General features: G+C 38.1%; 2 protein-coding genes across 2 annotated transcripts in view; one reads left to right on the plus strand and one right to left on the minus strand.

The window, feature by feature from the left end:
• Positions 1-14,925, plus strand: part of PI4KA (phosphatidylinositol 4-kinase alpha) — a 62,975-nt gene that overhangs the window by 16,951 nt on the left and 31,099 nt on the right. Inside the window, exons 18-19 of the mRNA XM_086474342.1 lie at positions 588-756; positions 4,205-4,255. Of these exons, the coding sequence (XP_086330468.1) occupies positions 588-756; positions 4,205-4,255 (220 nt within the window). The remainder of the gene's footprint in view (positions 1-587; positions 757-4,204; positions 4,256-14,925) is intronic.
• Positions 7,539-14,580, minus strand: SERPIND1 (serpin family D member 1). Its single transcript, XM_009950383.2, has 4 exons — positions 13,725-14,580; positions 9,630-9,903; positions 8,140-8,284; positions 7,539-7,730 (listed from the first exon to the last, which is right to left on the minus strand). The coding sequence occupies exons 1-4, from the start codon at positions 14,578-14,580 to the stop codon at positions 7,539-7,541; spliced, it is 1,467 nt and encodes a 488-aa protein (XP_009948685.2).

Raw genomic sequence — 14,925 nt, forward strand, 5'->3', positions numbered from 1 at the left:
CTTGTTATGGATTAAATGCAAGCCATTAACAGTTTAATTCTTAGTATGTAAGCATGTGGTTTAGTCCCTGTTATAATTAAAGATTATCACTGGCTTTGTTGGTAGTTGGGTTAGGCTGGATACCTTTTAACCTAGTACATGAGTAACCGAGAAGACTATTCCTGTCAGTGTGTTTTAACATACTGTCTGACCCAAAGCAATCTCGGCTTTGACAGTAACTGATAACTAGTTCTGATTCAGCTCAAGAGCTTTCCCAATCCAGAAGCACAGCCCTTGCTGCTTCTTGTCTGTAGCCGTATCTGATACAGGAAAATAATTTCCTTTTGGCCGTTGCAGCATCGAAAATGAAATGTCCTCCAGAGCAAAGTTTACAAATAGTTTTTCATTAAATACGAATTGCTTTTCATTTATCAGTAAAGTGATGTGCCACTATTCGTAAAAACAAAAAAAATATCACCCCCCAAAAAAAACTGAGTGAAAAAACGCCGGGAGCCTTATTGCAAGAGTTACTATCAGCATCACGAAGGAAGTACTGAAAATATAAAGCTTTGAGGAATTGCTTGTTCATAACTGTCGTTTCTTCTCAGACACTGTTCCTTAGCGGTCATTAATGCGCTAGCTAACATTGCTGCTAACATTCAAGGAGAACACCTTGTGGATGAGCTACTGATGAACTTGCTGGAACTGTTCGTTCAGCTTGGGCTGGAAGGCAAGAGAGCTAGTGAGAGAGCAAGTGAAAAAGGACCGGCACTGAAGGTCAGAGAGTCAATGTTTTTTAATTGTGTTCAGCCATGCATTTATACAGGTGGCACTACTAAACGTAGTCTTCTGTGCGTGTTTTGAACCAAAACCATGCCCTTACAAAGAAAAAAATGACACTTCCTTAAACCTGAGAATGTATTCTGATGGTGGAATACATCTATAGTGCAGATCCTATAATGCCTTTCAAACACCTAATGAATCTGTGTGTAGTATGTGAGATAAAGCAGTGGTGTATCTGTTGTTCAGCTGAGTCTGATTTTGTGTGAGACTGAGTAAACTGTCTGGAGTGTTCAGCTGTTAGAGGCAGAGCTGCAAAGAGGAATACAGAATGCTGGCTGTTGAACTCCTCTTAGTAATTCTTGAAGTGTCTTTAGATGTGACAGTATTGTACTTATAATTTTAGTGGTGTCATAGGATCATAGGAAAACTTGGATTGGAAGGAACCTCAGGAAGTCCTCTAGTCCAGCCTTCAGCTTGAAGTAGCCAGTTTATGTTGTCCTGATTAATCCTGAACTGCTGTTACAAGTGGGTGCATCTTGTTTTTTTCCAAGATCCAAGCTGATGCAGGCCTCTGTCTAGGCTTATGATGGAAACAGTGCAGTGAAGTGAAAATGAAACGTTTAATAAAAATCTCTTCTGATTTCTAGGAGTGCTTTATTTAGAGAGCAAGTTTATTCAGAAAGCTTGCCTAAGAAAGAGGAGACTTGTCTCTTAGATTGATTTGTGTGATAGGAATACTTTGCAGAAGAGTAAATTTGAGTGGTTTTGCTTTGAAATAGAGTTCTTTTAAAATGCAGGTTTTAATTGTGATTTGTAAAATTTAATGCATACTGGCCTTTAAAAGTCTATGAGAAGGTCTGGAAGAGGAATGTCTTTAAATGCTAGCTAGATTTCTGCAGGGGCAGTTCATATGCGGTTACTTTATTTACTCAGAATTCTCTGCTTTTTTTCTTACGTGAAGACTTGTTCAGCTCACTTAATGCTAGCTGTTCTTCCCATTTCAGTAAAGAATCCAGACTGCTTGATGTGCCTGTTCTATTTGAGCAGTAAACAAAAATCTCAGCCTTTCCCACAATACCTTCCTTTGCTCTAAAATACGCTCATAAACAAGCTGTTAAGCTTGACTGTTGCTCTTGAGAGTTGAAAAGCAAAATGTGGTTGCTTCCTACTCATCAAAATCAGAGCCTTCCTCTGGTTATGTTCCTCCCTAGTGTTCAAATGCTGGAACCTCTTGGCATTCTAAACGGTTCCTTAGGACAACTTTTTAAAACTCATGGTGTTTGATAGTGATTTTATATACAAAAAATACACTTGTATGTTTTAATAATTCAAATGTGTTCATAGTGGAAAGTTAAGGTTTTCTTGGAGATGTAGTTTGGGAGCTGTTCTTTGCTTTTTAGGGCAGATAGGTTACTTTTCATTTTGAAATAGGCACATTTTCCTAGTACTAAGGGTAACAGTGTGGGGGTGTTTTTGGTGGTGTGTGTGTTGGTTTTTTTTTTTTTTTTTTTTTTCTTTCTAACTTCTTCCCCCCGGCCCTGTGCATGCTACACTTCAGTAGTACTAAGTTCTGTCTTTATCCTTTTATGGGCTGGGTGAAGTCTCTTAGTAAGTCCCTCTGAAATGAATGTTTGCTTTGAAGACAGACTGAATTTAATCAGGGATGCCAACTCTTTTAAACGGGGACTAGGACATGTCTAGAATCTGCTTTTCATGAAGTTAGTGGTAGAAAATATCTCTCCTTGGGTTTCATAGGTTCTTTGAACCACAGATAAGTGAGCTGAAATGGTGAAAAACATTGTAAACATTGCTCTAAAAGGAGACTTCTCAATTAGGTTCCACCCTCCTCCTTTCAGGGATGTTTTTCCACTGTTTCAGTTTTGGAATCTGTATGGGAGACAAAACTGCTGCGCTGACTTAAAGCTGCCTGCAAACGGAAAAATGTGATTGATTTAACATGGATTTGAGCTAGGAGGCAGTGTTTCTTTTTTATGAAGATACTGATAGTGGTTTTTATTAGAACACCCTTTATTCAATGTAGAGTAGAAGTTACAAAAGGTATTCTGAAGACTGGGTTACTTCCTTTTCGAGAAGAGTTAAAGTAGGTAAAGCACTGCACGTGCTGTGCTCCCAGACAAAAGCCAGTTTTTTCTTTGAAAGCTGCCAGGTAGTTTGCCTGTGTCCTCTGCTTCTCAGCATACCTTTTCATGGACTTAAATTTGCTCACTAACCATTAAAATGCTTCAGTGGCTTATCTATTCTGTTTTAAACCAGATCTTTAATGATTTAAAAGTGGCTTCTGTGAGAGGAAGAAAAAGAAGAGAAAGAACACTTTTTTTTCTTTTTTTTTTTTTTTTCCCCCCCTGTGGCTGATAGTTGACAGGAATCTCCCCTAAGTATGCCGAGGGATGGAAGTCACTTTTTCCAGTGACTTTTTCCAATCGTTCCTACCCCTTAGAGTGACTTGAGTGGTGTTATTTTATTCCCTTCAAAAATATTTAATGTATCTTTTGTTTTGCTTGGACACTACAGGAAAGATAACTGAAATGTGTTTTCGTTGGGCTGTATCATTATTGTTTCATCTGAAGACTATTTGGCACTCATGCTCTCTCTTGTGCATGCTCTCCTCCTTTTCTTCTTTCTTTTTTTTTCTTCAATTGCTTCCTTTTGGTTTACTCCACTTCATGCAAAGCTGTACCCTATTAGCATGTCTGCCTTGCCTGCTCCCTTTGGGACTAGTGGTCTCTGTACCTGGTCTCTCTTTTGTAAGGAGGTGAGGGACAATGTGCTGTGTGCAGTGAATGTTTTTGGGTTTTAAACACTGTATTTGGCCGAGAGCATATGCACTTGTTGCATAGAGTGCAATTAAAAACATCCTAATAAGTCAAAGGAAGTATTTTTTTCCTTATGCCTCTTACATTTCAGTGGAAAAGGTTGTTCACCCTGCTTAAATAAGTTCTTGAATATGATGTCTTTTTACAGACCTGTTATTTTTGGCTTCATATTTGTAGTAAAATTAGGCTTTTGGTAAATATTTGATACTTGTCTGTGGCCACCCATTTAATGTGAGCATTTTTCTTGTAGTTGTTGGATGTCAGCAGACATGGTATCAGTGAATATTTCCTCCCCAACTTTAGCTCAAGGCATAATATCTGACTTTCAAATCTAGAAGACCCTGTGCTGAAAGGGGGAAAAAAATCCCCTCACTAGTCTGGGAAAAACTTTGTTGAAAGACTCCTGTGTGTCCCAGACATTTGGATTTCTGGGGTGCTCTCTTGGCCACCTCATGCACGTCTGTTTGCAAGATACAGAGCTGTAATTGGCAACGTGTGTTTTCATTTGCGTAGGCAGTAGCAATGTTTGATGCTTGAAATACATCTTGTAGCAGGTGTTTTAGAAATGTTTTTGTAGATGCTTTGGTAACTTCTTTTTTCCTTTTCAGGCCTCCAGTAGTGCAGGGAATCTGGGTGTGCTTATTCCTGTTATTGCTGTGGTGAGTATCCAATGGTTGGGTTGTTGCAAACCAGAGTAATTTTTCTCACGTATATCAATTTTCAGTGCTATTTCATGGTCAAATGGTTTGATTAACAACTAGTGCAGAAGTAAGCATCCAAGAGAAATATAGTAGTCTTGTAAAATAATATTTCTTGCTTTATGGCGGGGGACACACACACATTTGTTTAATAATTATATTTATTTTGCAATAATTAATCCTATGTGATTGAGAGTTAGATTGTTGCTAGTCATGAATTCAAGAGATTCATGAGGTAAATAATACCACAGGGGATGTTTCTTTGAATAGTGTTTGTCATGCAGTGTGATAAACAGCAGATGTGTGGCCTGAGGAGAAAAGTGGAAAACTTAATAGAAGCAGAGTTAAAAACAAATCTTATTTTGGCAGCAAGTGAATTCTGCTTCTTAAAAGGAAGAAAAAACCCCAAAAATAATCATTGAGAAAGGAGGGAGGAAGTGGAGAAAGTGTCCTCTGCCTTCTGAAACTAGAATTGCTATCGTGCTGAAAGCATTTTAGGAAATGTCAAGTACACTGATGCCCGTTCCAGACTCATTTATTTTGATGTATATCTGGTTTGGTCTTGGATGACAACTTTTCCTGTGAGTAAAAGAATTTTTTTAAACCAAGTCTAATTGCTAATTCAGTGAAAAATTGGTATGTAACCATTTCAGATTGCCAACAGAAAATTCAGTATGTCCAAGCTGGATCTCCAAGTCAGTAGGACTAGTTGCCTAACTGCTATACCTTCTACAAAGAATGTCAAAAAGATCCACAGACAAACTTAAACTTACTGGAGAACAAAACTCCATTTCACTTTCTCCCCTCCTGAAGCTGAATTCTGTGAAACTTTTCCTGCACAGTTAGTGGGACAGAAGGGGAAATGTATCCCATACTTGCGGTAGGCATGCCTGCTTGCAACTTGCTCATACTGCACATCCCTTAACAAGCAGAAAAAAAATTCATTCATTTCATACTCTGCCCTCACAGACCTGTTTACTGAAGCATTTCAAAAAGAAGAGCCTAAAATTAGCACCAGTTAAAGATCAAAGAACTGTTCCTTTCCTTCCACTGTCTCTTCCACCATTTCCAACATAAGCTCTTCCTGAATTCAGCAGCAATCACAAGGGCCAGGTCCTAGCTTTACAAAATGTGTTTATAAATGTCTTGGATCGCTGTTATTTGATAGGTGCTCAGTTTTTTGCATGAGCTAGCTAGTCCTGTGTTGAGAGAGGTGTTTTATAGTGGGTAGTATTTTTCAGGTGTCAGTAGTACCAGCACTGGTGTGAGTGAAAACAAGATCATTCCTTGCATACTGAGAAGAGATCAGTGCTTGTTAGAGACTTAATGTAAAAGTTATGGAAGTACTTTTCTGCTTCAAATTTTTATTGATGATGTATTTGTTCTGAATAGCTGGTGATAACTGCATTTTTCTTAACCAATGTGACCTTTAAATGCAGTCAGATAGTGCCAGAATCTGAAGCAAGAGTTAATGGTTACATTATGGTTGCTGAAGCAAATATTTGGCCTTCTTGCACAATGTATGAAGATCATGAGTTTTGAGCAGTAGCTGATTTGCTTTTCTGCTTGAGCTCTTTCTCTTGAACAGTTCCTGTTACTTAGGTCTCAAAAAAAACGTATTTCAGATGCTCCAACTCATTTAATCATTGATAAACTAATTAAATCTGGGGCATGAATATTTAATCTTTTGAATATGCCTTTCTTTTTGAATCTAGATAAAGCAATAAAATGTGTATATGAATGTTAATAATGGCTGTTCTGAACCTTCAATACTGAAAATTGTCCCCCACATTTGGGGCTTGTAGTGGGCTTATAAGTAAGCACAATGTGAAACAGGAATAGAGAAACATCTGAGCTTCCTATTTGATATCAGTTCTTCATCATCCTTCATCATCTAATACTGATAATTCACTGGCTGTCATGCTAAAAAGCTTTGTGTATGGGGCAAACAATTGTAGTAGATGCAAAATTACTGGTAGTATGTAAAAGCAAATTGAAATTGCTAAGTTAAACTTAGTACCTCCCTTTTTAAGAGAATTCCTTAAAATAACTATTGGTTTATAGCTTAGTTCGTGTATTTTTGACATAAGACAAATTTATGACATAAATATATTTAGATGGATACAATATTTGATACAGCAAATAATAATAAAAATACCCTCACACATTTGTTTAGAAGGTATGATGCAAAGGAAGGTGTGCAAAGGTATGTTCATTGGCTTTAATAACTTGAATGTGAGATGCCACTCTGTTCCTTGTGCCGGGTAGGTAGTAATATGCTGCAGAGGGCAGGTAAATTTTCACTTTTTCAGGTTGGAAACAGGCTTTCATGCATTTCGGCAGCATTCATGTTGTTACCAGAATGATTCAGAAGGTTTACAGTCTTAGTTTGTCTTGAAAGGGTTTGCCTATTGAATCAAGTATGGAGCGTGCATTTGAATTCTTGTCAGATGTTGTGATTGCTATAAATGACAGTTATTTGTGGAGGGCATTGGGTGACACTGAGCCGGTGAAAAGAGCATTTTGCTAGCTGCTTTCACTGTAAAAGATATTCTAAGGATCTTTATATAATTTACCTGTTTGGCCTAATTCTGATACTGCTTGTGCTGATGAAGATGAGAGAACTGTTGAAACCATATAAGTCAAGTTGGGGAAAAGTACCGGATCCATAAGTATTTCGTTCCTCCAAGAGATTTTTATCTCCTCTTTTTTGGTACACCGATCCATAAGGTTCATGGTGTGTAAGTCTGCTGAATGTTAAATGATGCAAGCAAAGAAAGCGCGTAGACCCTCACTTTTTTTAAAGTTAGATTATGTAAAATAGCCAGGAGAGACCTGGGCTTCTAAGACTCATCAAGTATTGGGCATTTCCTTATTTCCCATATGTTATAAATAGGCATCCTAGCACAAATTTGGAGCTAAACTTCAAGAACCCAGATAGTCTAAATATTTTATTGATTACATTTTATATACTGAAGTAGAACACAAACTGTAAGTTACTTTGTGATTTATTTTTTTAATACACTTGTATCAATACATGGCACTAACCATTTTAAATTGCAGTCAAATTTTCTACTGCTATGAGTCCATTCATGTGAAACTACTTGTAGATAACATATTTTCTCTTGATACCAGTGGCTTTTGTATTAGCTAATATGACAATAAGATTTCCTTTATGATACTGTATATTAACATGTAATTATACAGCCCATGTATAACAACGTGTTGGAGGTCGTCGCTGCTTTTAAGACTTGGCTGGGTTGACAACTCTACCCATGAACAGAAGGCAACTGGTACGATGTTCATAGATCAGAAATAAAAAGGGGCGGTCGACAATAAAGCGAATCTGAGTAGAAAGAGGCATGAACCCGACGTTGGTTATTGCTCCAGCCTCTGTCCCTTCCTCATTCACAGTAATTGTGCCTTGATGATTGAACTGTTTAAACAAACAAAGAAAGGGAAACGAACAAAAAAGACATTTAGCATCTCCTAAGTATACTCAAATCATATGGTCATAGCCTTCCCCCCCTCCCTGTCCCATGTCCCACACGTGGCTCCCTTGTGACATTCTTGCTGGTAACGCCTCTGCAGCAGCAATCCTTTGGTTTTGGTTTGTGAATAAGCCTGTTTCTGACCTGACCACAACGCCTTTGACAGCTGATTAAACACGTTCCTCATTATATGAGTAGACAAGGACATGCAGTGAAACGCACATCCTCCTTTGTCCTCCAGGAAAGATGAGGAAAAAACGTTATTTTGGCTTACTGTGATTTATTTTTACTGTGTTGCCATGTTTTCAGGTGATATAGTTTAATCAGAAAGGGAATGAAAAGCGGGGTAAATACCCTGTCAATGGTGACTTTCTCATCAGATATGCCAGAGTAGTCGCCTTTTTCATTGAACAGTTCTTCTATTCCCATGGATCTCAGATAACCAATCAAGTTATAACTCTTCTCCAGCTTAAATTTAGGCAGAACCACTTCTCTTGTTCTAGTAAAAATAAAAACAGAAATGAAAAATCATTCAGGAGATACATATTTGCATGACTCCTTTGGTTTACATATCTGTTGTGGTTTGGCTTTTTGCTATCTTTGGCAAGCAGGGCACATAAATATACAGGACTGTTTTACTGTACTTTTACTTTCAAAACCTGAGCACCGTTAACATTTAACGGTTTTAAAAAATTAATTCCGTTCCCAAAAACTTTTAGTTTGTCAGTTTAATATTTCACTTATGATGATTTATATTATTTATAAGATATATGGTTTTGAGCTGTTCAGTACATGATTGGATACGCTTGTAGTAAATGTTGAACTGACAGATTTTCTGGAGTACTAAATTAGAGATTTGTCATTTATTGTATACAGTAGAAATAGCTTGGCTTCCTGAATAGCACATCAACTCGGCTCTTTTTATCAAATCTGAAGACAGATACCACCTAGTCTGTCATCTTGCACAAGAGAGGCTATATAATTTTTTCTCTCCCATAATTGTGATGTCCATTGTTGGTTACTGAATGTGTGCCTTTACACAACAGATATGTTGAAATGCACAGTACTGAAATGAACATAGGCTGCTTTCCCTCTGATTGGGATTATTCTGCACAAATAACTTGTTATTATCATACTGCTGTGTTCTTCTTCATTGTAACCTTTATCAGTAAGAACTGTTTCTTTAAATCTACAAAATTAAATACTTACAGAATTGTAGAATGGTTCGAGTTGGCAGGGACCTTTCAAGGCCATCTAGTCCAACCCCCTGCAGTGAGCAGGGACATCTTTAGCTGGGTCAGGTTGCTCAGAGCCCCGTCCAACCTGACCTTGGATATTTCCAGGGATGGGGCTTCTACCGCCTCCCTGGGCAGCCTGTGCCAGTGTCTTGCCACCCGCATTGTAAAAAATTTTTTCCTTATATCTAGTCTGAATCCACCCTCCTTTAGTTTAAAACCGTTGCTCCTTGTCCTATCACAACAGGCACTGCTAAAAAGTTTGCTCCCATCTTTCTTGTAGGTCCCCTTCAAGTACTGAAAGGCTGCTGTAGGGTCTTGCTGGAGATATCAAACAGCACTGGTCCTTAATAGGAAGGACTTAATGGAAAGGATTTTGGAACTGCATTAGAATTTTCCACCTCAATCATCCTTGATTTCTTGACAGCATTTAAATTTTGAGAGATCACTGGTCCTCATTTTTGATTCAATAAATCCATCTTTTGGGGTTTTTTATTTTGATTTAATGAGTTTAATCAAAATATCCTATGGTATTTTCTGTGCTCTTTACTTACCCTGCCAATTTCATCAAGAAAATACATTAAATAAGATGGACTTTTCAGCAGATACCTGTTTGTCATGCTTTTCTGCCATTTCTCCACCACTTGAGGTGTTATCTGCTTTTCTAGGGCTTTCATGCCAGAGAGTTTGTGTGGAAATACAATCAGCATACTGATGTTCCCCACGAACGGGAGCTGGATCACACCACAGTCTAGCTCGGGGTCTGCAGCAGCTAGGAAGTTCCCTTTAGTCTGCATCATAGGAACCTTTATTGTTTGCTTCTCATTTAGTCGGAAACTTCTCTTTGTTGTCATTTCCACTGGAAACTTATTCTCCCAAGTTCCTGTTAATACAATGCAGAAGACAAATAAATGAAAAACCTCAAGATTTTTGTTTAATAAAGTACTCACAGAGTAACAGTTTACATTAGGTTTGAATTCAGATGAATTAGGTATTACTGTAGGAGACTGTTCATTTCAATTAGGCCTGAATAAGAAGATAAGTTTTAAAGTGACTTTAAAATTCCTGGCTTTCTTTCTAACTTAACATTTGCCTGATTTGAATGTTCTGAATTACAAAAGCAGGTAAACACAAACTGGAGATTTGAAAAGGCTTGGTGTGTACTATTTTTTTCTACAAGGAACCTAGAAATTACAAAGTTCAAACAGATGCAGAATATTTGACAGGGTTTGCACCTAGTGAAATGACTGACACAGCTGTATTTTCTGAGAGATCTGATACTTGAAACCAGACTGTTTCAAGCACCAGAAATGTCAGGCTAAGTAACGGCTGCTTTCATTTTGCCTAAGAGATACTATGCTGAAGGCATTACCCTGACTTAGTCCATTCAAGCCAGGTAACTTTCTGTCTTACGACATCCTGAAGAGTTTGGGTGTTGACTGCTTAATTCCGTGACCCATTTTGATGTGATTTCAGCACACCTACGCAAGCCTGTCATCTGACAGGTTTATGCCCAAAGAATATAATTCAGTGTATTTTGCAGCCCAGAAAGCTTTGCCACTAGGGTTTGAATCTTTCTATGTGAAGATTCTTTGGGTACTCGAAATATTTATCAACTGTGTAAAAGAAGGTGGTCTTTTTAAAGCAGTGTTCCTTTTGATATCTTTTCAGAACTGAGGCTCTGGAAAAAACATTATTTTTTTTTCTAATGGGCAGATAAAGCTAGAATTTTAGTGGAAAATGAGTTACTGGTATTTCCTGTTAAAACTTTGGATTTTAGGTCACTTTTGGCAAGCCAGTACCTGGGGAGTGTAGCTGTAACTGTGTGGAGAGACTACAAATTTAACCTTAATCAGTAACCTTTTTAAAAGAGGTTGCAAGTGATTCTGAGATCCTTAATCTGACTTTGCCAAAGTGACTGTGAAGTAACAAAAAAAGCCTTAGTCCAACTTTCATTTTCATAGTTTCTTTGTAGGTCAGGCTGATGGGGAGCAGTTTGAGAAGCGATCAGACGGTGGTTAATATTGTGAAGGGAATGGGGTATAAAATGGATGATGCTTATTCCCAAACAAATTGTCTCACTTCTCGGGAAAAATAAACAGCTGGCTGTTCATCAGGGAGTGGAATTCACAGGCATAGGACTCTAGCTGGCTAAAGACACGAAGCTGCTGTGGGTTGGGGGACCTTCAGCAGCACTGTTGTCATCTGAGGAACGGGAGACAAAATTTATTAGCTCTTCCTAGTAAAAGACAGGAGCTGGGTAACTTTTTTTCTTGAATTCACTTTTACAGATGTGTGTGTCTTGGGGTAAAATACTATTCTCAAGCAGGAGGCATGTGGTCTTCTGGGGTTTGCTGAAACCAGTTGGCACTTTGACTTTTGTGACTTACTCTTTTGAATCTTCCTACCAAGATGTCTTTTAGATCCCATCTGTGGTGGTGGAAGCTGTCTCTACTGATTGGTTTCTCACTTGTATTCGTGACTAGAATCTCATACAAGCAATTTTGGATCTGTGAAAATTTGTCAGTTATCAAAAGCTGTCGTGATCTACCATGGCTAAAATGACCAGCTCCTACCTGATAGGAAGCTCATAAATGATTGTTCAGACCTCTGCAGGTTGGAGGGCAGGTATCAATTTGAGGTAGACTGGACACTTATACAAGATAAAACTTGCTTCTTACCAATGTGAACAGTTTCCACAGTTTCTTGATGGCATTTAATATAAAAGGAGCTTGGGACTTCATGGTGTTCGGCAAGTATCCCATTACTCAGTATTACTTGTACTGAGCATTTCTGACTTCAGTCTCAGTACCTGAGAATACTCATAGGTTTCTTAGGTCTGAGGGCTTAACAGAGCTTGTCTGTGATGGTACAGACAGTGTAATACTGTAATAGAAAGATGTGGACAAAAATTAGCATGTCTAGAAGGACTGGTGGGGAAACTAGGAAACAAGGAGCAGAACTTGCTTTAAAAAAGTTCAGTTCCACTCAAAATGGAATTACCAGGAGGCCATCACTGTAAGATGAAAGAGTCGGAGGCAGTAATACAGAATTGATCTCTTTGGTTTTGAGGGTTAGAAGTGACAGCTTTCAGCAGACAGCACCGTGGCAGTGTGGACTAAGAGGACTCCACAGGGAAAAGAAAAAGCCAGCAGTATTTTTCATCTTGATGACTCAAGAGTTACAATACTAAAGCAATTTAATTTTTGGTGATGTTTTTGTTATTCTGAGATAGCACAAGTATTTCATAATTTAAGAGTAAAACAAAAAGGTATTTTAAATTTGACCAAATTGTGGGGGGGAAAAGAAAGAGGTATCTGGTTCGCTTTGCATAATGCTTCTCTTAGGATGGTGTAATGGGCAGTAAAGCCATGTATTTAATATTATATGATCATCAGAGATGTACTTAAGTATACATGTAGGTTCCTTTTGGATGGTACTGCAAAATAGGCGATTATTTGGATGTTGTGCTAATGACTGCTTCAGATCTTTTTTAAAGAGACAAGTGGCATTATTCAAGGAATTAACACCTTGCAAGCGAGTGCAAACAGGTACATTTCATAAGCTTACAGAAATGATGTTCCCGTAAGTTTTATAAGCAAATGCTGAGAAGGCAGGTGTAAGAGAGCCCTTGAGCATTTGTTACCTGGAAGCAGGGACATAATTGGGAAAAAAAGACACTCCTGTATAAGTTATGGAAAGGAGTATGTTGTAGTTCCAAACATCGTTATCCTCTTGTGCTAATCTGTCTTTCCTTACCAGTGTTTTAAGTAACCTTAATCTGATTTGCATCTTAAACAGTCAGTTACGGATTTCCTTTTTCCTCATTTCCTCTTTCATTGGCACCTCTCACCTCTTGCTCATTTAATACTATTTTAAATGTTTGTTGAAAAATTAGCAAACTTTCAACCTGAGGCAGGTACCGAATGTTGAAAATCTCACCACAGACTCTTAGTTTAAATGTAAAGAAATTGAAAATAAGGATTTGCGATGAGAATATGTTGTACGCTCTTTACTTGAAGCCTCTTTAACTGTTCAGGCTACAGTGATACATGTAGGAGCCCATATCGGCAGACAGTTCATGCTGAATGAACTGAAATATTCCAAGCAGTGAATGTGTTCAGTTATGGAAGAATACTGTTTTGGTTATTCTCTTCAGTCCCCGGCATAGGCTTGTTGACAAGGATTGTGCTCTGATCATTTAAAAAAATACATACTTTAAGCCCGAATTCTTTATAGTTATTCCTATGAATCCTAAATACTTCAGAAGTGTTAAGTGTTCTAACTGAAATCAACCTGAACCGTTTCAATGAAGTCAGTAACTTGAAGCAGGACTGAATGTGACTAATAATTTGCACATTAATTAATACCTCACTCTCTGAGACTCCTACAAAGCTTATGCCTTCTGAGGCTATTCTGCATTCATATGTTGTTTTTTAGTCTCATTCTTAGACGATATGGTTTTGGATGTTATAAGCATTCACTGTATTTGTACAATACCCACTAACTTCAAGGAATGGCTGGAACATCTGTGTGCTACAGAAACATGCAAAGATAGGCTAATAATAGAGATTTTTCTTAATGAGGGAGTTGATAGGCTTTTTTGAACTGTAAACTGAAGTTCAGTCTGGGATTTCTAATGAAGTATGCAGTGAATTGCAAGCTGAGAAAATCCATTGCTGAGAATGAAATTACAATTCTTACCTTTAAAGTAAAGACAGTTAAGAATCATCATCAGTGTTGTGGGGTTTACATTCACAAGAGCTTCCTTTATTAATCCTTTGGTCAGCTTCAAGATGCGTTCATTGGTTTTAGTTATGAAGTTGGGATCCGAAAAATCGGCTGGTTGGGCCTCAGCAAAGTAGTATGTTTTTGTATTGTTTCTGAAATCATTCAGAATAGAAAAGTCCTTCTGAATGTAAAGATCATTGACAGACCTCAGTGTGTAACCAAAATTGCGCCTGAATAGCCGATGAGTGAGTTTGCGGAAGAGGTTATGAACAGTCATGAGCTCGTATTTGGTGCTGGCGTTAACAAAGTCTTGAAAGCCAAGAACGGATAATACTTCCTGCTGAGTTTGACCTTTCAGACCCAGAGAAATCATAGCCATTGCAGTGGAAATGCCAACAGGAGCCATGAGAATATTATCAGAAGAGTTGGCTTTGTCTGCCACGCTGCGGTAAAGGTTAAAGCCAAAGTTTGCGTTGAGGATATTGAGGCGCTGGATTCTGGTTTTGCCTTGGAATAGTTCAAGAATATTTCCTTGCTGAATTTCAGAAACCATGTATGGGCCAGCATCAATAATGTCACTGTAGTCATCTTCACCCAGTATCTTGTCGAGATCTAGGTAGTCCTCTTCCTCCTCCTCTTCAGGAATCAAGTCATTAGTAATAGTGTTTTCTCTGTGGAACTCTGGTGGTAAATTTGGCATATTATAGGTCCCATTTTCATGTGGCTGTGCATCTTTAAGGCTTTCAAAATGGTCGGTGAAGTCCTTGACTCCACAAAATGTGGAGGTTATGATGAGGGCAAGGGCAAGCAAATGAAATAAGAACTTCATTCTGACAGGTCAAAACCTGGAAGACAACATAACACAGTTGAGAGAGCATAGAGTAATTGAATTTTAGTTATCTATTCCCTAATTTTAGGTCCAAGCTGAATTCTTGTCACAGCAGAAGGTCTATAGTTACATTATTCAACGGCATTTTTTTTTTTCTAGTGGAACAGAGCTTAATTAGATGGATAAATCTGTTTTGCTGGTAATCAGTTTTACTTACATAATGCCTCCAGCCTGCCAAAGAGTTGGTTGACCTCCTCACCTGGAAGTCATCATTATTGGCATATTTCAGCAGTAACAAACTCTTTACCTAAAATATGTGGGACTCTAATTATAAACCTGTAACAC

This window comes from Leptosomus discolor, chromosome 16, assembly GCF_034619465.1.
Source record: "Leptosomus discolor isolate bLepDis1 chromosome 16, bLepDis1.hap2, whole genome shotgun sequence".
NCBI lineage: Eukaryota > Metazoa > Chordata > Aves > Leptosomiformes > Leptosomidae > Leptosomus > Leptosomus discolor.